Below are 25112 nucleotides of genomic sequence, written 5' to 3' on the forward strand. Positions count from 1 at the left end.
ACCTAACACATAATTAACACCATAATTTTATTTAAAAGGTATTTTTTTAGCTTGGAATTTTTTACTCTACTTTAGTAAGCTCAATGATGTCATTGATATTGAATAAATTGTGCTTTTTTGAAAAAAAATTCTCTAAAATATCCATTGAACATAATCCATTTTCTTTAGTTCAACTTTATATATATATATTTATATATACATGTACACACATACAGTTAATTGTTATCTTTAAACTGGCATTTTTATTAGAAAAATCTGCATATATAAAATAATCTACTCAATATTACAATTAAGTATAAAATGAACTTATTTAGGGGATAAATTAAATTCATACATATGAAATTACTTTTGCCTCCTAAATCTAACAAAAATAACTGATTGGAGCATATCAGGTGAAATAAGTAAAACAATTTATAAAGTTTAATTTATGACAATTTTAATGAAAAGTATTTAGATATTACTACAACTATTCAGATTAAAATGATTACTTCTCCTTTCATGTCACATACCTTGTTATGAAATCTTAATCTAGTGTTAAGATGATCTTTGATGAACCTATGAAGAAGCTGATACTTGCAAACATTGTTTGTACCTGTAATGTACTTCTCTAGATCTATCCATTTTATAAGATTCATGAAAACTAATTTAAAAACAAAGCTTAAAAATCTTTAATAAATCTTCCCTAACCAATACAGCACTGAAAAATTTCTGTAGTATCACCTTCAAAGAGAAGGTGATTTTTTTTGAAATTCCTTGGATTTATCAGAAATATGTGATTTAAAAAAAATATTGTAAATAAGTTATGTGTAATTTAGGACCAATATAATTTAAATATTAAACTTTCATAAATAAATTTAAACAATTATTTATGATTTTACCAGTATATACAGATGAACTTGTGCTGATCTTTAATTCCTCAACTCCTTTCTATTTCCCCCTATGCATTTAGAAATTCACTAGAATTTGCTTTTTAAAATGTTTGTTTTTATAGGTAAAAAAGATAATCCATATAAAATACTGTTAAACCTCGTAATATTTTCTAGTATTCTATAAGTGAATTATAACTGTAAAAGTGTATAGGAATAATGAAAATGTCTGTGTTATTAGCTATATTAAAGAAAAAAGATTGAGTGTTGTATTTGGTAACAAAGTTTTAGCTCGTACATGTGTCAAAGCTGATATGTAATATCTGGACAGAATAATTAATCTTGTGGAATCAATTACAATATGGCACCACACTTTATGAATAGAAAAATTAATGCCTCTGCTTCTTTGCTGCTTAGCGATAAAAAGAGTCCAGCAATGTCATAGGGAAAGTAATGATAAGTAACCACATACCTGGACTTGTCAGGTAGAATGAAGTATATGAATGAAACAATGTCGCAGTAATTGAAAAAAAAACTCCTTTTCTGAAGCATTTTGTTTTTGAAAGAAAAAACAGTGGGAATTTTGATAGTGGGAATTCAAATATAAGAAGCAATACAACTTGAAAACTAGATAAAATTATATAAATGTGGAAGCAATGTGGGTAAATAGTACAAGGACTGGGAATGATTAGGCATAGGTTACGGTCCTACAATCACTCATCAAAGTTGTCTTGTTCAATTCCTGATAAATCTCTTCATTACAGAGCCTGTATTTGTAAAGTGAAGAGACTGCTTAGAATAATAACTTTTGGCTAATGTAGTTTATAATTCCATATTATTTCAATAGGATATTGGTAAATTATTTCTAAGTTTTTTTCACATTTTCAAAAAATGGAAAACTACAATGAGCTTCTCTCTTGTTCTATTACCTAATTTCCAGTAGTCTTTAATATATCAATTCACCAAAACTGTACATGTTAAGGGGAAAAAAATTCACCAATTGTATTTTACATTATTGTTTTAGAGTGTTTTTTTTTTTTTTTCCCTTAAAAGAGAATGTATTCAGTGAATGTTCACCCTTATTTTTGGAGTCACACAGTGTGGTAAATAACTTTGATATAACACTTATGTAACCTCTACTTCTCACACAAAACAGGTATACTTAAAGATTAAATGTTTAAAATATTAACTATGCAGGACTGTCCACATTCTGGGTCATTTTCCTAGAAAATGCATTTGAATTTGCAAGGGTACTAGTGTTCCAAATTTTTCCCCTGTGCCCTCGTGGGATTCTCTGGGATGTTAAGGATTATGCTATAATACAAACAATAACATAAAAGGTAACACCTATTCAATGTGAGAAACAAAGTACAACAGGTAAATACACGTTAAGTGAAAATATCACACTGCCTTCCTTCAAAGACTTTTAGAGGAGAGAATCTATATTTTGTATAGGTTATTGAAATGGAATATTGGCATAGATGAAAACAAGTAATTTATAGTACCACTCAAATCTCACTGCAGCCAAGCTAAAAGACCAGCTCTTGTTTGCACATGTTTATTTTCATTGAACTATCTAAAACAAAGCTCAGGCTTTCTAGTTCTAGTTCTAGTTCAAAATTGCCAAGCTCCAGAGCAAGACTGCAAATACTAGTCAGATACTTGACAGGCTCTAGATAAAATAATATTCCATTCTATCTAGCCCTTTTGTGTTACACAGGGTAAAAAAGTTATTAAAATATATTCAGGTTTTGTGAGTTGTACTAACTTTATAAGGCATTTCCTTGAAGAGAAGTTCATGTCCTTAAGGCTTCTCTAAAGGGATGACAAAACCACACCCTGAGCGGCCCTGTTTCTTTACGTGATCTCTAAGTTTTCTTTTTCCTTGTAATTTGTTAGTCACTTACATGTCTACATAACCATATGTGTACATACTTCACCCACCCTCCACCAAAATTCCTGTATAAGCTTTCATTATTTTATTTACACTGATGGCAACAGAATAATTGTAAAAGGCTTAATGTGGCATTAACTGTTATATTCAACATCAATTTGTGGACAGTCTTCACTTTTAAGAAAATGTTCACAATTTTTTTCCTTTCAAATTATGTTTAGTGTGGTAAAGTGGGTTTATATCATTGTGTCTTTGGGAGTTACAGGTTTACAATGTACAAATGTATGTCCTCACATAATGTCCACCACCAGTGTGCCAATAAATTTAAAATTTAAAAAATTACAACATGTAGGGGACATATACAGCTTTTTAGAAGGAAAAAAATCAAAGAGCCTATCTATGGCTAGACATTTGTCTGCCTTCTATTTTCCTCTGCTTCTTTCCTACAAATTCCAGGAAGAGGAGTAGTTATTTTCCTCCTTGATTGGGGATTTCTTATAAGGACAGGCCTCTCTGATGAAAGTGTTAAATATTGAGAAGTTTTAAAAACCTATAATACTATTAACAATAATCACATTTGAATCAGCAAAATGTATTTGTGGATTTCTGGCAAAAAAAGAAATGGATAGATTATAAACTTTTTTTTTTTTAATTTTGCATAGAACAACTGGGGTGTAGGCCAGAAGTACAGGGAGTGATAGGATTCATCAAGAGACAGAGTAGGGAGCAGAACAAGTATATCCATTGAAATATACTGCTGAGGGGAGCAGTGGTAAGACAGGAGTGTTCTGCTGTGCCTTATGGGGCTAGCTCCCTGGCAGAGGATCAAATTCAGGCTCTGTAGTAGGGAAAACGCTAAGACTTAACCCTTAGACCACCAGGGAGGCCCATAAATTATAAACTTTTACTAATGGAGTTGTAAACATTTTGACGATACATTCATAAATATGTGTTTAGGAAAAGCAAAGTCCTACAAGATTAAAGAATTTGAACCTTTGAAATCTTAACATACAATAACAAGAAAGAATCATCAGGCCTAACATACATCTTCTGAATAATACTGAAAATATAAATAAAGTGGAGATCAGTTTTTACTTGTAGACAGTCTTCACTGTAGACCACATGATTTAGTTTACTCATTTTAGCAAAAGTCATTATATAACGTGTTTCTACATGATTTAGCACCATAGTATACTATTAAAATAAGTATGCAAGTATCAACTATAAATGACTAATATAACAGTAAATTACTAAAAATGCTTTTTACTTTTTTGTATACATTGCATCTAATTATGATTAATGCTAATAGTAACATAAATATTATCTTTTGCATTACTCAGTATTCAAACTGTTCTTGCCAACATGTAAAGAATTACAGGTTATTAACTTGAGCATTTTTTAAATAGAAACCTTCAACTTTAAAATACAGTTGACTAAAGGCAACCCTTAAATAGCTCCTCTGACCTGGTTATAATAATCATGATATATTTTATTAGTGAAATAGGAAAACTAAAAGGAAGAAAACGTTATTTACACTCTATTCCTATCCAAATAATTTCATAACTTGAACTCTGATAGTCTTTTACTCTCCATGTGTATAAATTACACATTTTTGATAAAAACGAAATTCATATTGTAGAAAATATGATGTAGTTTGTTATGATTCAAAATTGCTTCCAAACCCTCAAAAGTTAATGAACTTAAGACATACTATCTAAAGGCATATAAATTAGAAATTATGACAATAACATTTTTTCTCACCTTGAAGTCATTTAATTTCTGGCTCTGTTTTGATCTTCTTATATCATTATTTCGATGCCCCCAAACTACATTCATGGGATCGTTAAAACTGTCCAAGAAATGTAGCAGAGAGGGAAAAATTGGCTTACTTTTAGAATAAATAATTGAAAATATGCCCATACATCAGTTTGTGAAGCCTACAATGATGTGATCTCTCAGCTCTCAACACAAAAGGGAGGTAAAAGGTCTAGAAGGTATGAGCTAAAAAGTATATAAGGTATGAACATTCATGGTTTCTCAGTTAACTTTTCAATCCTGAGGATGAGATACACTGGTTTTGTTTTTTGCAAGATGCATGGTAATTTTAAGGACAACCCAATTATTAGAAGATTTATCTGAGTGGGGAAAATCAGATCATTAGAAAGGCCTCTACTGGGCCTTTCCAAGGTCCTGGTGTGAGTGATGGATGTAACAGCAGTTGGGGACAGGGGACAGAAATGGGCTGTGGAGTAAAAATCTGGTTCTATTTCACAGCAGTTATGTTACTTTAGGCATTCCACTAACTGCAATGACTTACTTTCGAAAAAACAAAGTGACAGTTGCATATGTATTGTTGCAGTTGCGTATGTATTGCAGTTGCATATGTATTGTTACCAGAAGTATTAGGCAATACATGCACAGTAAGAATTCAGTAAATTCTGCTTGTTGGAGAGCCTGAAGTGCAAAGTGGTTAAGCACCAGGTCTTTGGCCTAGTTCCCTGTTCTACTACTTACCATATGAATATTGAGTAATAAGCCAAGTTTTCAGTCTTTCTAAACTTGAGCTTTCTCAGTTGGAAAATAAGGATATTAACAGTTATGTCTCAATTTGTTGCAAAAAGGCTAAGAGCTCCAAAATCCTACCTATTATTAAAATGCTAATAGTATTTTACATTTCTCTTTATGTGCTTTACAAACATATGCTTTACAAATACCTGCTGGAAAATTAATAGACTGTTCTTTGGTACTGAATATAAACCATCATCCCAAGTTGTTGGATACTATCTTAGTTTTAATGCTAGAAATCTCACATCTTAGGAAACCTCTTGGTCCTTGGCAAACTGGGATGATTGTCTTACAAGTTCTTTTATGATTCATCAAAAACAAACTCTCACTACAAATCCCTTAACCTTTCAGCTTAGAATGGTATGTCACAGTCCTCATTTATCCAGGACACTCAAGATAACCTCATGCTCCAATGTGATCAATTCCAGAAAAGAGCAGCTTACAGTAAGTAGTAGGGTGTCTATGTAAAACAAACAAACAAACAAAAACCACTAATTTTTTTTTTTCCTTCTGGGGTATGTGAGCCTGAGATTAGACTTGCAAGACATTTCTTGAACTGCTTTCTATCTGTTCTGGGCTTTTTCCTGTTGAAGTTGTCCTTCCTTTGACCTCAGAGGAGAGGGGCTGTATCAGCTGTTCTCTTCCTGACTTGAATACATTTGGGATGTTCCTCTTTGGTTGTTTTCAGATATGTGGTGCTTTCTGTAAAGCATAATTCACATCCTTTGTCCAAGGAAGGTTTGGCAGAGTGACATCTCTCAGCCAGGACACAATAACATGTAAAAATAAAAAGGCAATCATCATCATCTGACATGCTCTGTGAAGAGGCCATAAATGTGCATACATCACCTAGACTTTAAGTAGTACCACTTGAAGGTTTTGTTTTGATTAAGTAATTTTAGCTTTTGTTGAGTAATTACATATATGAAAGAACACTAAATGAAGGATAATTATATTTTTCTTTCCTTTGGATAAATTAGGTCATGACACATTTCCAATATAAAATCTCAATGCTTTTATTATATTAAAATTTGTTTCACAAATCCAAGTAAGTTCTTCAAAATTTAAGTACAAATGTATTGTGTGTTTCTTTTTTTTACTACTGAGTATAAACTTGTGTTTCTTGTATCTGATTTAGAACTGTAGGGTTGCTAGAAATTTATACAAAATCTAGGAACCCAAACATCTTGATCTCATTGAATGTTTTATTTTTATTAATATGTGATTATTGCTCAGTATTGCAGACACTATGTCAGAATATCTATCTATGTGTTTATGTGCCCAAATTTAAGCATAATTATATTTTTATAAATTCAAACTGAAATAGATAACAGAATATTATTATTTCCTAATTTTACTATATAAAATGAGATATATAATAAATGTCTCAATATATCTGGAGCTATATAGTTCACATATTTGGAATTTCTGCCTATTAAAATAGGATACAATAAAGTGCAGTATAAAGAGTTCGAGAAACCTGGTTTGTATACTACTCACCAGCAGTGTCTATGGAAAATCTATTTCTCTCTGTGAACTTGAATTTCATCATTCATAAAATAGGGAAGATGCTACCAGCAGGAATAACATTTACTATTGCTATGGACAACAAACTAATCCAATCATTAGCCCACACTGAAATACTGAGAAATGCACTTTTATTAAATTGTATAGGATTATATAAAAGTACTATCAACATCAGGCTGAAAAATCATTTCAATATTTAATTATTAGGTCAACAATAGCTCTGAGTAGGAAATGCTGTGGGTGGCATATGGGAGTGGAATGCGGTCTGCACATAGCTGATACTCAAGTTACAAATATCAAATGTGACCCAAAAGACAGTAAACTTGGGTCAGCAATATGTCAACACAGTAGGCCAAACAGTTCTCCCTCTAACTCCTTCAAGAATTAATGAGTATTAAAACAATATTGAATATGAGAGGGTTAATATTTAGGCAGATGCATAATACAGTGGGGGCCAAATCCTCAATAAGGTTACTGCTCATCTAAGTGGGAAAAGTCCAGGGATTTTCTACTCCTTTACACTAAATGTCACCTGAACAAAAGATAAGAATTAAACCCATTATCTATGAGAGGAGGAGAATACAAACAAATGAAACAGAATTATCTTATTTTCCAAAGATAACAGTTATCAGTGTGGGTCAATAAATTTTGAAGCAAAAATACACTTAATTGTAAGGTAATCTCTTCCTCTTTGATATGAACTGCTTACATCATAAAAGAATACTAAAATGCCCTATGGAATAATTTCAGAAAAAAACTGTTAAATAATATTCTTTGTTTTTTCAGTAAATACAGTTCATAGCTCATCTATTATAAAAGAAAAGGAACAATATTAAATGGTTAAAAAGTTACATTAATATTTACCTTTTCTGGAAGAGTTATATTTTTCTTGTTCTTCAATGAATTAAATGCACATAATGATGGAAACAAAAGAAAGAAATCAGCAAATTTATAGTTAGACACAGAAATGTCAAACAACACAATGGCATGAATAATAAAAATGTATAACATATAATGTGACATGGTAAATAGCAATGACAAATCATGAGGACGTTTCAAATATGGCACTAAAATTAATCAAAGAAAAAATGATTTCAATGATCTAAAGATTTTAAATAAAAACAGAACCATTGGGAAATTAATATGTTTGGCATTTGAAAATATGGTATTTTTTCTTGCATTTTAAGAATGCATATATTTTACCACCAATTCTTAAACATTTTCTTTTTAGTCTACTGTGACTTTTTATTGTAAATGTAGTTAGTATATTTAATATTCACAAATAAAAATTTTATCATTTTCAGAATGATAGAATTTCAGGAAATTTGAAACATGTAGTAAATAAAAAATAAATATATATCAATAAATAGTAGTCATTTACTTCTCACCATGGAAAATATTCCATAACATTTTCCACATGGAAAAAAATATACTCTAATTCAGGTAATCCTTTCTTTCTTCTCAAATTAATTATATTAAAATATCTCAAGGTGATATTGTTTTTGGAGACTGTACTTAGACATTTTATAAGGATTTATATCTTCTTCCTTGTTACTACACTATTTACTGTGATGTAATTTAGGCCTGCCTAGGTATTTCAGAAGGGGGATATCATTAGAGTTTTACATAGCAGATGTAATAAAAGAACACATAAACCTTACTGACACACCAAGTATAGTTTATGAATGATCTTTGAACACTTCTTTTTTAAAAGACATTCAGTAGAGCACACACAAAAAGAACATTTAGTTGGTTTCAGAAAACTAAAAAAAACACCAATTATTTTGTTTTCAGACTCATTCTGCATAAGAGCTACACTGGAATACAAGATTGGAACATAACCAGAGACATTTCTCAGATGACTCTGTTCTCCATTACCACAAACTATTAGCATTATGCAAACTTTAAGGCTATCTTTCAGTAACTTTATCTCAAAATTTGTATTGCAATCACCATTCTTTTTCTTTAAATATAGTCAGATTCCAGGGATGAAGTAGGCTAGCATTTGTAATTTTTAAAACTTAAAATACTTTTGCAAAAATTAAGTAAATATGTATTTTCAAATGATACACTAGTCTTTAAAACAATGTATACTGATTCCATGGCACAAAGTGAGAGTATTAACACTGAATAACTGGGGAAAAATTCATTCAGTGTAGCAGTCTAATAGTCCTAAAATCAACATGCATATAGTAACTGTACATAAATAAAATTATTTTATAAGTTCATCAAGTTGTATTATCATCCAGAAGTCTAAACCATTTAAAATATTTGCTTTTATCAGTCAATTGCCTATCAATTCAGTTATTTAATTTTTTAAAAAAGAAAACTACCCTCTATTAAAAATAAACAAAAGGAAGACTGGAAAGAAGTCAAGGGCATATGCAAATAAACTGCATTTCAGCATTTATCTTCATAGAAAAAGCTTAACAAATAATATCAAAAGAAAAAATACAGCATAATTTGATAGCCCTAAGGAACAAAAGTGAAATCAATCTTAAGTGGAATGTGCGAAATTCTATCTAACTTGTAAGTCTAATTAATTGTTTACTTTAAAAAACACATTTTAGAACAAAGATAGCAATGTTTGTTCAGTTTGAAACAGATCCATAACAAGAGGATTGGTGGACAATATCATCATTTCCCAAAGTCCCAAAGCACAGGTTAACACCATAAAGTAAATCAGACCTATTTTAATTATAGAAGATGATAATTAGATACAATACATATCAGTTGTGACATTTTTAAAAGGCTATATCTATATGATCCTTAGCTCATAAATTTCAGGAACCTCAAATAATAAGAAGTAATTTACAAGTGTATTTGTGATAGTAAGTATCAAAATATCTCCATCAATTTCATCCTTAGTCATTCCTTTCTTCCCACCTCAATTCAATCCTATGATTTTTCTGAAAGACAACTGTGAATAGGAATGTCATAAACAGTAATGTGCATATTAACAACAGAATGAGTTTTTTTTTAATTCAGTATACAATCCAATTGAGTTTGTAGAAACAATTCTTAAACAGAAATAAATTAATTTCATACTATGAGAGTATATGCAGTACCCTTATATGCTTTTGAATCTAGAGTGTTTTCATAACTAGAGGAAATGCAAAGAATTTTAGGAATACGTAACCTTTAGATATTAGTCTTTAACAAAACATGGTAAGTATCACTGAGTTTGTAGCTAAATATCAATATTGGTAGTTATTTGAGTTGTGCAACAGGAGGTCATTAATAGATAATTAATAAACACCAAATTTTATTTTTAAATATAAATTTAAACAATTTCATCATGGTTATTGCTAGTCTTAATAAGAATAATTATATCTTATCTTCTCAAAATGTTCCCAGAAAAAAAGAAAGCATGAATTGAAAATTTCAATGAATTGTTTCAGAAAAGAAAGCCAGAGTTTCACAAAGAATGATTTTTCCTGACAAACACCCTTATAACAATGCGGAATATTAAAATGTGATTGATCTATGGGATATATGAGTTTTAAAAATAATACAAACCCCGAGTTTACTGCAGCCATATATCTCTATTAGTAAGCCGGTGCTACTTAAAATCTACCCCAATTTTTTTATAACCAAGTATTCTGCCTGCAAATTCTGCCATTTGAAACAACATATTTATCTTCAATATTTCTGTGATATATTCAGTAAAGCACTTCAATTAATTGAGCAAAATGCATACCCAGCACTCTCAATATAGAATGAAACACAAATTTTACATCAGCGACAAACAACACTGTTGAAAAAAACAAATGTTAACCTTTCAGTTTTTTCATAGAAGCAATTTTCAATACATCTTTTAAATATAAATCCATTGCATTTATAGTGAATTATGCAACAAATCCTTGATAAGATTTATGTAACAACATATACTGATAACAATCCTTTCATTTACTGAGAAATGGGTTAACACATTTGGTCACATTAACAAAACTGACTATTTTAAACCCAGTATTTAACTCATTCCTTGGTAGTTCAGTGAATTTAATTTCTGTTTTCAAAGATACCTCATTTCTCTCTCTTTCTCTCTCTCTCTCCTCCTTTATAAAACACAACATGTTCTCTCTCTCGCACGCTCTCTCTCTCTCTCTCTCACATCCCCTTCATAAAACACAATATGTACATGCTTAAAATAAGGGAAACTGAGAAACCGGCTATTAAAATCCCACCAAAATGTGTGCTCTCATAAAAACACAGCATATTGCAAGTTAAGTTAAAAAAAACTAATAAAGATTTCAATACGATCAAGTATTTAGAAAAAGGGTTAAATCTTCTAATACGTAAAATACCACGTTATTGAGAATTTTAAAATTTTGTTTCCTTTGATCTCTTGAAAAAAGGTGCTTTTAGAGTTCAAGCCATTTTCTTAATTGACCATCCAAAATTCATTCATCACTCATCAGCAGGAACAGTGTATGTGCCATGAACCATTATAACTAGGTGTTGGGAATCAAATTCTAAGGAACAGAAACTTAGGATTTGAAAACTACATATAGTCAAAAAATACTACTCATTTAATAAAAGGAGTACAAAAAGAGGTGTTTTTCAAATCCAAGATTTTTGGACAATGGTCTCTGATTATTGGATACCTTGTTCTATACTGCCGCTTCTCACTGGCACTTGTGGGAGCTGTCTTCCCCTTCGACTGCTGAAGGATGCGTCTGTGGGAGGAGACCGGGTTGGACTTCCTTGTCGATGCATTCTGTGAGCAAAAAACAAAGGGGGGATATAAATGATGAAACTTTAATGGTGCCTGACAACAGACACTAAACCCCTAAAACTGGGCCTTCGGAAGCAAAATCAAATGCTTCTGATATATGTAAGGGAATGATACAAAATTTGCTAAAAGAGACAGGGCAATGTCTGTCACACAGTCCTACAAACTGAATTCTTGAACAGTAGAATTGGACTCTCTTCCTTTCATCAACTTTCTCTGAAGTTGTGGCTTTCCATTATTATTCATTTTGGCTAGCACTAAACCAAATATTTAATTACAGCTTCTGTATCTTATTATCTGTATTGATAAATTAGTCTAGATAGACTATTCTCTAAACTGCTACTATTAAATCAGTATTTGTATCTCGTATTTTTTGTTCTAGCTGCAGACTTTATAACCTACCATTCACTTGATAGGTACTTTTAAATAGAAAAGAATGAGATATTTTTAAAATATCACCTTGGGCACATACGATGATTTCAACTGGGATGGTTATCAAAATTACAAATAGAATGTCTGAAAAGTGTGCAGATACATTAGTATTGCACAGGAGGATGCTCACCTCCATCTACTGGCACTTAAACATTTTTTTAACTGAAGAAATTTAAAACACTCTAAGATTTTCCAAAACATAGATGCAAGTTTTTTTTTTATAAATTCCTCTTACTTTTTAAAGCAAATACTTATTTAATTCTAGATAATTTTTATAAAGAATTTCACATATTAAAAAATCATATATGAATATGCCACGAACGGATGGAAGGACATAACACAGCCAGATTTAATTTTCAATGAGAGCTAATTGGTGGGAACTATAGAATACCACCAGCACAGTGAAGATAGATGCAGTTAATAGAGGATGTGGGAGAGGTTTAAGTGTCACAAAGAAAGGATTAAAAACCATGGTGTCATAATGAGTGAAAGCATCGAGTGCTCAGGAAGGTACAACACCACACCAACACCCGGAGGCAGGACATGAATGCTGGGCTGGACACTGAATAGCGACCTTGTCAGAAGCGGAGAAGGTGGCGCCGACCCTCCTGGGGCAAGGTGGTGGATAGAACACAGTGTTCTGACACTAGAGTGCTCACTCGACCTTGAGCGAGCGGGATGTTTTCCCCTAAAGACTGGATGATCAGTCGCTCTTGGGGCTGCGTATCCCCTTCTAGAAAGACATGGTGGGAGAACCCTAAAACATTAGGGTCAAAAAAGATCTTGAGTCAGCAGGTTCACATTAACTTTGATACCAACACATTTGTCCAAGGAAGAGTTGGATACTCCTATAGACAGTGACTTTAAAAACCAGAGGTAACTCATCACGCAATTACTGAAATGGAATTCACATCAAATTCACAAGTTTTTGCAATATGTGCATGCCATGCAGTATCTGGAGGGCTAATCTATATTCCTCCAATATAACAGACCTTTTAAGTTCCCTAAGAGCAGAGATTTCTTTCTCTTGTCTTTACTGAGCAGTATCTCTGGTGCTTAGAACAAAGCTGCACAGGGAACAAGAGCTCAATAAAGATAACTTGACTGAATGAGTGAATATAGTTAGAATAAAGAATATAGATATACTTCCCACATTTGCCTTTAAGATGAAATAATGAACTATAGAACGATGTACATTTTTATAATGCTTATATTTTTACCCTGCAACAAGGAAGTCTGTACCAAATAAGTAGTAAAAGAGAAATGTCTTCTGAGGTTAATTTAAGGCGAACAATAAATTAAAATAATATAATATGAAAGAATGCTTACTATTCAACAGATTAAATGCATATGACTGATATATGAATAAACCATGTCATCTAAAATATAAAAAAATGTGAAAAGTTACTTGTCCATATGTTGATGTTGACAGTAATCTTAATATAGTTTTCAAAATTCTTGAAGTTTGTCTACAAATTAAAGATTAAGATTTAAAAATTTATGCTTACATATATACTTGTTTAAAAAAATACATGCATTTGCCTTTTTCATTATTTCCAGTGCAAATTTTATATCAAATGCACATTTAACATGCGTTATTTCTCAGTGATAGAAACAATGAAGTAACATCTTTCACTTTTTAAACTAATGCTGTAAAGTTTACTTATTGAGGAAATTCATGTATGGGAGAATAAAGAACATATGCTGATCACAAAAAGTATATCAATTGTTGAGGGCTTTATCCAATTTGTATTTGGATTGCCAACTTTTCTTTTAGATAAAATAAATTTTCACAGTTATAATTATTTTGATTCATGGAATATCCTCTACTTCAGAAGAATAAGATGGGAAAGTGTCAGTCTTGAGGACAAAATGGTACAACTTAGGCATTTAATAAATTTCATTTTATGTTCCAGAGTTATGGATTAATGCTTTATCAGACCCTAATGCAGATCTTGAAACCTAGACTGTCACCTTGATTTCCAAATTAAAACAAAAAAGGACAAATGGGGCAATACATATTAAAACTGTTAATTCCTTCTGCTTTGACTTTTCAACTTATATGGAAAGAATTATGCGAGCAAGTCCTTTCCAACAATCACATATGTAGGATTTCAGCTATTAATCTTCAATAGAATAAACTTTATTCATGCCTTGTTCAAAGTGCACTTTATAAATGTGATTTCAAAACTAAATAATATAGTTTTCACCCTAGTACTAAGAAATTTTATGGATCTTGCAATGTCACTAATCTTGCTTTATCCCTTAATGTAATTCATAAGCACTGGAAGGACACCTTAAATGTGGTTTTGTGAATATGTGAATAATCTAAGTGGACTTTATAGGCCACTAAACGAAATGGAAAAAATATAGATATATGGAAAAAATAAAACCTTCAGGGATAAATAAATGGCTTCATTGCTGAACATTACATAGCTTAAAAGCATGAGTTTTCCCATCTCCCAAGTCACAGGCTTACAGTGCCTCAAACAAAGTTTCATGTTTCTGGTTAATCAGTTAGCACAAGACCTGTCTGTACTTCGAAGTAAACTAAAAGTCCATCAATACAAAAACTATATCAAGCATGAAAGCACAGACCAAAGGGAGCCATAGAAAACCACTTTTCCTAAGGAAGAGAGATAGGGGTATGGCAGTAGGGTGATTCAAAGAGAGGAAACAGAGAATGAAAATGTAGAACTTGAAGAGAGAAGAGTTAAAGTTTTGTAGATGAAATATAATAGAACTAAGTAGAGTCTATTTCAGACAAAAGGAAAGGAGAAATAATCAAGAAATTCTAAGATATGGGAGTGAAATGTTGACAAAATCTAGGCTATTAAGCCTAGATCTTTTCAATGAAATGGGATGTGCTAAAAAGATAAGGATGTAAGAAGAATGAAATTAAGAACAGCCATAGTAAAGAATGGATCAGGAAGTGAGTTAGGGATAATTAAAATGATAGTAACAACTATTCTTTACAAGCATCAATATAAAGTTATCTAAAAACACCAGGCACTGAAGGTATGTGTATATATGTGTGATAAATACTATCACAATAGCTCTGAGAAGCTATTGTTCCTATTTTATAGATGGAAAAATGAGGCTCGCAGAGTGACTTCAAAAAAGACAATGAGCCTACATGTAATAAAGGCAGGATTTCCAAGCGTCTGTCAAGCTCTTATATTTGCTCCCTTTACTGCCTATGAGAGGTTTTTTTTCCTTTAAGACCAAAAAAAAAAAAAAAAAAAAAAACTAATTTCATGTCTCCATGTATACTGTTAATCTTATAAAACAATATATAAATTTATTTCAAGTTATCAAATTGGCAACACTAAACAAAATTTTCTCCTGATAGTTTTGTTTAATGAATACTCTGCTCTTTGATCTCACAATTTCTTTATACACAAAAAACTTCTCATTAAAATTCTAATTCACACCTAAATATGTCTGAATCTATTCTGAATATTTATTATTACCAGAGTCCAATCTATGTGTATTATCTTTACCTAAAACTGATGTTTTGAATGAGCTTACGTAAAACATATTTCTTATCAAAGCCATATATATTTTTCTTGCTACATATGAACTAGCAGTAAATCACTTCAACGATATCCTAAAAATATGGTTGTGGTTTTTGTTTTATGGGTTATTTTTTTTTAACAATTTGTTAAAAGCTGGACATATATGTAGTATTAAGGTCCAATCTTCAAAAGATTTTTCCTGCAATGGCCATTATATGCCTATGCAAGCTCTTCCCAATAGCCCAAGCACAACATAAATTGAAATTAAGCAATTCTAAATACTAGTTCTGATAAACCCCCCCACTGTCTCTGTCTCTGCCCACCCCCCTCCCCCAGTTGGGACACAGAATATATGTTTCACAAGAAAATAAATCACTAAAGTCAAATGCAGAAATGGTGCCAGCAGTTCATATAGCTGAATTCACAAAGAATGAAAAGCGAGGCTTTTATCTCACAAGGAGTTTCCCAAGAGAATGTGAAGCACTGTTTTTAATGGCAAGGCACAAAAGTCGGAGATTAGTTCTGCCTTTCTCCTATGTATAACTGGTCATTGTATCTTTCAAAATATTTCCTTACAAGGCTATTCCTCATAAGGTCAAATTTGCTGAGACCAACAAAGGAGCTTCAAAATTTTGATTATTACATAGCCAAGGAATGCCAGTGTGTGGCATGACTCTTTTGGGAAAGTTAACTCCTAGATGTTAAGAATTGGAGTAGGATTCATACTGTGACTATGCTTCACCTGCAGTCAAATGTTGACTTAAGGTACCTTAAGAATTGAAAGCTAATGTAAATTGATAAAATCCAGGTCAATTCTTTTTTATAACAAGCTATTCAACAACTAGTTCAAAAACAAGGCATCTAATTTATACTCCAATAAAAATTAATAAAGAACTTTAATTACAATCAAACAAATCTACACAGATGATCACTATTTGTACTTTAAACTTAGTACACAGCTTGGCACATATTTGTTAACTGAAAGAATCAGTGAATTGCAGAGTTTCTGTCTTGACCATGCCTACTGTGATAGCTTAACAGCTAGCCTTGCATCTAACCTTGGATCTTTCAATCTACTTTTCAAATGTCAAAGTGAGAAATAATTGTGAAACTCAAGCTCAGTCATCTACCACCCATGTTTAAGGTCTATCAATGGCTCCTGAATGAAGAAAGAAGTTGTTGAAATTCTGTAGTATGTCCTGCAAGGTCATTCAGAATATACCCTCTAAGGAGGGTATACAATGTCTTGCATCTCCTGAATCCCATTCTTCCTCTCCAAATAGGTATGATTTCCTCCAATTCAACAGGATGTTTCAAGTTTCAGTTTCCTCACAGTGATTTTTTTCTTTTTATTATTATTATTTTTGTTTTAACATTTATCATTTAAAAAAATTTTTAGACAATATTTGCTTCCCCCCATCCCCTCAGGTGTAGTCCCCATAGAATTTCCTCCCCCAAGGCACCCATGTAGCATCACCTCAGTCCCCTGTGTTCCTCCCTCCCTCCCTCTGATCCCTCTCCCTCCTCCTCCCCTACAGTATGTCTCTGGTTTATAATTGTCTGTTTTTGCTTTGTTGTGTTTTGTACTGTTATTATTATTTTTACACTGATGTCTTATTTGGTTTCCCTATATTCCTGCTATAAGTGAAACCATCTGATATTTTTCTTTTTCCTTCTGGCTTATTTCACCGAGCATAATACCTTCTAGCTCCATTCATGTTGCTGCGAATGGCATGAGTTTATCTTTTTTGATTGCTGAATAATATTCTATTGTGTATATATACCACATGTTCTTGAACCAGTCATCTATTTTTGCTCACAGTGATTCTTTTCTCATGGAATAGTCTAATTTTTACATCTACTTTTAATATCTGGATTTCACTTTACCTGCTTATGAAACATTTCCTAATCTTGTCTGTCTTCAACCTTTCCCCTGTATTTTTATTCTCACTGTACCTGGTACACAGCTCCATGAAAACTATGGCACTTAGATGTACTTATTCATTTAAATCTGTCACCCTATATGGTCTCAAGAATTTCTGGATGGATGGATATGTTTATTGGATTTTAGGACTTTTTTATAACTATGAAAAAAAAGTATCTTACTCCTAAAAATACAAAAGTTCAGTAACTCCTTAAAATTCCTACACTAATTCAGCAAATACATTTGATTTCAATATAGAAGTAGAACCTTAGATCACCCACTTGTAGAAAGGAGATTCTTAGAGAAAGATGACATCATTCAGATTAATAACAGATATTCAAAGTATTTGCATATTTCAGATACTGTATTCATTGGTAATATTAAAACGATCTCAGAAGCAAAATATTAATGTCTTAATATGCCTATAGGAATCAGTGTACAATCCATTTAGAGAAATGCATGCAATTTTCTTAAAGCCCTAAGATTTAGGGCTGCCTTCAAATTACCCTTCTTTTGTTTTTTGTATGCTTCCCATATAGGAGATTCATTTACACGAATGTCTTTACACATTGCATTTGTGTTTTGAAACCTGATCATATAAAGTAAGAGTACAGGAACCCCTGAACTATATTCATAAAACAGAAGATGGCTGCACAGCACAACACCAAGCCTACCTTTCTGCATCAGAGGCAGTGCCTTTCCTAGTCTGTTTTTGGATGCTAGATCTTTCAGACTTTCTGGAGTGCCTGTGGAATGAAATGTTAAAGAAATACAAAATATATGATGAATAAAGCTACAGTATTATCATACAATGATCAAAGCAAGGTATGAAAAATGGTAACCATATTACCTAAATGGCTTTGTCAGTTAGTATTTTCTAAAATAAAAATAAAAAAACAAATAAAATTAAAAATCAGAACTGGTGCTGCATGGAAGACACAAGTTGCCCAACAGGAGACACATAAAGCCAACATTCCATCAGTCTAGACAGGTCACTCTAAGGTAATGATCTACTATGAATCCTTGCTGAGCAACTTTGCCTTTTCCAATGAGTAAACAAATTCAATGGGGAAATATAGGGGTGAAAAATGTGATGATAATAATGATTTAGGTGCTGAAAGACCACAAAAGGGTGAAGTGCCCTCACATTTGCAAGTTGAAACTTGGTACTACAAATACTTTTTTCTTTTTTTTTCCCCTCCCACTTATGAAGAGAAGAAAATACTATAGTGAAAAATTAGACATAAGCAAAACTTTCTTAAATCAAGTATTAACATTAGTTTAAAATTATAAAAATGCATTTGAAATCATGTAACTAAAGAAGACAATCACATATCGCAAATCTAAAAGCTAATGAAGTTCCCAGGTTACTTTGTTCCAAAAGTACATATGTACACTGAGTACCTGGAATCAGAAACACATTTTCCCATATAATGAATATTTGCAAAGAGAGAGCTTATCTCCTCCAAGTTAGCTTACACATGCCTATTCAACCTAAAATGTGTTTGGAATTATATATATATATATATATATATATATATATATATATATAAATATATATATAAACATTTATTTATATATATTTTTTGTGTAGAAGAACTGGGATGTAGGCCAAGGGTGAGGGGGTAAGAGGACCCATCAGAGGCAGAGTAGGGAACAGAACAGTCTGATTTACTGAAATACACTACTGAAGGGAGCAGTGGGAGAGACAGGAGAGGTCTGCTGCACCATATGTGGGTTAGCTCCCTGGCCGGCGATCGAACGCATGCCACAGTGGTGATAACATTGAGACTTAACCCCTAGGCCACCAGGGAGGCCCTGAATTAATATATTTTTTAAAATATACAACACTGTGGTCCAGAAAAAAGCTTATTTAAAAAAATATACAGAGAAAACATAAAAGATAATGTGCATTTTTACCTCAGTAATTGTGTATTTTCATCTCAATAATTGATTCCCTACAATTTCTGCTTATACTTTGATGATATCCCTCCCATCCAACAAAATTAAGGAGACAAATGTCTGTCACTATATACTGATGCCACAAATCCCACCTGAGAAGTCTAGTACCTGTCAAGCCCCGCAACACCAGAAACATGTCAAAGTATAAAGTCTGTTTCACAGGGTCTATTCTTTTTTGGGGCTGCCTCTCTCTTCCCATATTTTTTGTGACTACAAAGGATGGGTTCATACTCTGTTGTCCCTCCAACTAAGGGTTTCAAGAGTGTGTTCTTCAGTCTTCTGTTATTCTGATATCTCACTTTTGAGGCAATGAAAAAAGGAATGAGGCAGAGATGGGAAACATCTCTCACTTGCAATTTTCCTTAACCAGTAGTTGGAAAAAAGAGACACAATGAAGGATGACTATGCTGAGCACTGAGGGCGACAATGACTTACTTAACTTTAATGAAAATGAAAATGTCATTTTCATTTTACAGGTGAGGAAGTAAGCTCAGGGCAAGGCCACTAGGTTGCTAAGCACCAGAGATGGAATTAGAATGCAAGTCTGTCTGGCTCCAAAATCTGTTACATATTTCCCAGCACAGAGACTGAGAGGTTGATTCTGATGCATGCCTTATGCGTGCACCTTTAAGAGTAAGAGAAACATAAAATCTGGTAAAGGTCTGGGGAAAGAGCAAAAAGGCTCTGTGATATTAATAGGGAGTTTATTGACTGTTGATCCTATGGTCAGGAGAGGGAATCACATGTACATAACATATGTCTGAAATTAGTGGGGGATGGTTGTTGGAAGGAGTCTGTTCCTGAAAGGAAAGGCATACATGTAGCAGGGGCTGCCGAAGAAAGGAGGAGAAAGGCAGAGCAAGAAGGTCTGTAGGCCTAGTAGATATTTGAGTTTCACATAAAATGTAGTATATCATTATGGAAAATTTATGCTTGGTTGCAAGAGTGCTCCGGAATAACAACTACCTTGGATAACATTTCTTTTCTCTTCTTCAGCAGAGTAAGAACAGAATGAGAGCACACCGTTTTAGGTCAATTCATAAAACTCACTATTATTAAGGGTTTTCACTCATTCATTCATTTAACCAGTATTTTTGAGCTTGTATACATGCCAGGCACTGTTCTAGGTGCAAGGGGTTTGTTAGTGAACAAAACAGAACCACCTTTACACGATTTACATTTTATCAGTAGAAGATTAACAATAATCAACAATAATAGATAACTTAAATATGTACCTTACACTACACTGAAAGGCAATGAAGGCTAATACCAAAAAGTAAACCAGAGTATGGAAGATCAGAAATATAAGGGTGAGGTGGGAGTTTTGGGATTAGATACAGATTGCAATTTTAAGGAGAGTGCTCAGAACTCATTGAATTGGTAACATTTTAGCAAAGGCCTGGGTGAAGGAATTAACTTTGTATATATTTAAAGAAAAGGTATCCCAGGCAAAAGAAACAACAAGCACATAGGCCCTAAGGCAGGGTGTGCCTGGTAGGTTCAAGGTAAAGTAAGAAGACCAAAAAGTCAGGAGACTTAAAAGTCTTGGGATAGGGATTGAGGGCTGTACAGAATCTAGAGACCTTTTTATAAACTTTATTACTTCGCTCCAAAAAGGACTATATCCATTTATAAAAACTTGTCCTAACCTTATCAATTTATATAAATCTTTCTAGAACTAACTGATCTCACATAAAACTAATATTTCCACACCCCCTGTAAAACTCTCAGCTCTTTTCCTTATCTCATCTCAATGATGATGATGATAAAGATGATGATGATACTAATAAGATCCAACATTTACAAGGAACTTGCTGCATATCTCACCCAATCTTGTCAATTCAATGAGGTAGGTTCTACTCTAATTCTTCTTAAGGAGATTGGTGCTTAGAAAGGTTAAATAATTTCCTTTAACTCACAGTCATTACATGTTAAACACGGAAGTGAGTGTACATAATCTCAATAGCAATGAACATGTTGCATCTGTAGCACAACTGACAGTGGAACATGGCAACTAAAAGCATGGGCTGTATTGTCTAGGTTTAACCAAGCTGTGTTTCTGTCCATCTGGGTGAATTTTTTCAGATTACTTAATCTCTCTGGATCTCTTTTTGTTTCACCAGCAAAATGGCAAAAGCACTACTACTACCACCTCAAGGATTTGTTAATTGCAAATATTCAATACTATGGAGTATTTATGACAGCATTTGTACTATTTACAAATGACACAAAACAAGTATTTGTTGTAGTCATAGCATTACTAAAAATAGCAAAGGTAAATCTTCTAAAAGGTTTATTATAAATAACATGCATTTTTTTCTTGAATGTAATGACTAGTATTCTAGAAGACTATCAAACTCGGAGTCAGCACTCTATAACTGAATGACAAATATTCATGCAGGGGTTCACACATATAACTTTTTGCTTTTAAGAATATCCTTTGTCCTCTTCATATGCCATACAGACTTACTTTCAGTGGTGATCCTTCTAAAGATTTCTATAAAGGCTAAGTCTTTACAATTCTTCTGAATACTTAAAGAATCCTTAAATTGAGTTAAAATGATAAAAAATTTGACTATAATATTCAGAGTAAAGCAAGAATAGAAAAGAGAAAATTACAATCTCTTTTCTACCTCAGATCCTAAGTTATAGCTGTGAATATACTGTTTGTTTTAAACAGATATTTTCTGGAATAAAGGTTTGTGGTATGTAAAACAAGGCAGGTTAGAATGATGGTCTATATTCAGATGCTATACTATTGATATCACTCTAAGTTCTTTTATCACTCTAAGTTTCTTGTAGTCAGAAGTTATCACTGTAACATTAAAGTTGAGCACATAGTAACTACTCAGTGAGTATTTTTTGCATGGATGGTTAAAACGGTAATATTTACAGTATTATCCTGGAAATTGAGATTCTAAAAATTTGTAAGTAAAAATTTACATAAGGGCTGTAAAGTTACATAAGGGTTGTAAATTCATCTGACATAAACTTAGAAATAAAACCACATAGTTTATAGAGCTTGGAGCGAAATATAAAATAAATAAGAAATACCTTCTGGATATTGCTTTTAATAACTGTCAGTCATTATTATTGGGCCAATGTATGTTTACCAAAATACAAAAAGGCAGCATATACTCAACTATTTAGAATCTTAGGGACATTAAAATTCAGCTAGTCTATCTAAAACTACCAGAATTTACAGATGAGCAAATAGTCTCAGAAAATTTAAATGACTAATTTAAGGTAATATAGGCTTTAATTATTTAGTGAAGACACTACTATCATTTTCCCATGTCCTTAGGTTCTCTGCCCACTTTGCCAACCAATGACTTTGAGTTATTTGATATTTATTGGAGGTGTTTCTAGACAGAAGTGAACAAAACAGAATTACAGTGTTTCTATGATGTCTGACTTATTTTGGGTTTCAATATGCTTTGTTTTATTAAGTTTTGTATCATTTTTATTACTGTTTATAAGGCTATTCTTTTAAAATTATATTTTTTAATTTTTATTTATGCATACAAGAACTGGGGTGCAGCACGCCCGAGGTGCAGGGGTGAGAAGAGTCACCAGAATGGGGAGCAGAACAGGCAGATCTACTGAAATACACTGCTGAGGGGAGCACCCTGCGAGACAGGAGATGTCTGCTGCACCATGTAGGTTTGCTCCCTATTGCATGCCACAGTGGCTGGCAATAGCTTGATAGCACTGAGACATTAAACCCTGTACCACCAGGGATGCCCACATAAGGATATGTTTTTGATTTAGACTTTCAAGAATCAAAAATCCAAAGGTTTTCCTTTACTTTACAATATAATAACTATGTTTTTTATACGGTAACACTGTTTACAACATTGTATATAATTTAGTTGTAAGATTTTACTCTTACATTTTGTATGAACAAATGAATTCTTTAGGATTTATAAAGGTATCTTCAAATATAAGGTATAAATCCAAATAATTTATTGTTATATCAAAGCAATAGTAATAATCAGAAAAGTGGAGGTGGATTCAAATACGGTATTTTTAAGTTCCATTTTCAATTGTTCTCTCTCTTTTAAGTTTGAAGATTTATAAATACACTGATGTAAATAAAGGTAGTTATTGAATCTGTTTTCTGTGCTACTGTTGTTTCTTTCTCAATAACTAAATTAAATTAGAGCAATTCCCTGAAGATACTGGTAAACAGTTTTTTTAAGTTATACTTCTGTGAAAGTATAAAACTAACATTCATAAGATAGTTTTATTTAAGACTGTTCTATAATAAAATGAAAACACAGTACATTCTGTTTAGGGGAAAAATATAACAGAAAACTACCATAAAATATTTTCATTTAATCAGAATGAACACATATTAAAGTATATCTGTATATATTCTGATTGACTATCTAGATGGCTACATTTGGAACATGTAAATTTCTATGACCTTGTTTCCTCACAGGCTTTGAGAAAATTAAAGTTGAATAGAATCTACCTAAACAAGAAATGTTCACATGTTGTGAAGATGGTTTCATGAACTTAAAATATGTTTATCATTTTGTATATTAATATTCATGCGTCACTATAGCTATTAAAAAGACTAAGTATATGTACATTTCATATGTATATGTACATTTCATTCACGCAAATAAAGGACATTTTTAAAAGCACAGATAATAAAGGACACTATGGAACACTAAAATAAGTAATATATTGAATTTATAAATAGTTCTATATTAACTCTGCATCTACATGGCAACTGCCAAGAATTTTGGAAGTCAAAAAGTCTGTGATTTCTTCATTCCAGCAACAGTATGATTGGCTAAAGAAAGAGTCATTCATTTTGAAATAAAACAGGCCACTGGAAACTCTGGGTCAAAATTTCCTATTGGCAAGTCACTGTTACTAAGTAACAAGTGAGAAGTAAGGGAAACTATACAAATTTCCTTACTTGCAGAAGAAATTAGAGTTACATTAGTAGCATGATTAAGGAGTTAATTTTAAACACAGTAAGAAACTTCATTTGTCCCATTACTTCAAAGTTCTAGCAAACAGTTTTTAGTCAAATATTTTAAGTATTTATTAAAATCACAGCAATAAACTGCATCCTTAAAAATATGTGCATTGATGCAAAACCATGCTCAGTCAAAATGTTGGAATCAGTAATTTAAAACTAATGAAGTGTTAAAGTATACCTCAAAATGTATGAAGCAAGAACATATACTTGAAAAATCATTTACCAAAATAGTTTTAGGCTGAATTAGGAAATAATAATAATAATGATAATAATAATAATACTGATGATGATGATGTGGATTAGCCTATTACACTTATGGATGACTGATTCACTATGAGCACTAAACTCAGAACCCTTGATGCTTCAGGTACATATTAAAATAAACTTGTACTCTAACTTGCCACTCACAAATTTTGGTCTATCTGAAGCCATAGTACATCTAAATTGTATAGATATGAATAAACAGAGGTATGCACTCAAGCTACTTTTATATATTAAAATAATATTTACAAAGATACTTTTTTGCTGGAATAATGACATTTAAAATCTTAACATTTCGCAATAAAACTACAAGGAATTTTTCACTATAATTTTAAAATCAGAAATATTCCCTGGGCTATAAATTTTATATTATTTTCCTCATCATTGTTTTAAATACTCTAAAACTTCTAGAAATATTCCTAGATATGG

At 32.2% G+C, this 25112-nt stretch overlaps 1 protein-coding gene across 50 annotated transcripts in view; it reads right to left on the reverse strand.

The window, feature by feature from the left end:
- Nucleotides 1-25112, reverse strand: part of RIMS1 (regulating synaptic membrane exocytosis 1) — a gene marked incomplete at its 5' end in the record, with an annotated part of 207984 nt that overhangs the window by 99462 nt on the left and 83410 nt on the right. For 19 of the 50 annotated variants that reach the window (XM_084259647.1, XM_084259668.1, XM_084259642.1 and 16 more), the window contains 2 exons: nucleotides 11460-11572; nucleotides 18136-18207. In XM_084259647.1, coding sequence (XP_084115773.1) covers nucleotides 11460-11572; nucleotides 18136-18207 — 185 coding nt within the window. Of the gene's footprint in view, nucleotides 1-7716; nucleotides 7747-11459; nucleotides 11573-12593; nucleotides 12777-18135; nucleotides 18208-25112 lie in introns of all 50 variants that reach the window. The other 31 variants (XM_084259652.1, XM_084259651.1, XM_084259636.1 and 28 more) reach the window with 6 other exon arrangements.

This window comes from Talpa europaea (genome assembly GCF_964194135.1).
Source record: "Talpa europaea genome assembly, chromosome: 2".
Taxonomy (NCBI): domain Eukaryota; kingdom Metazoa; phylum Chordata; class Mammalia; order Eulipotyphla; family Talpidae; genus Talpa; species Talpa europaea.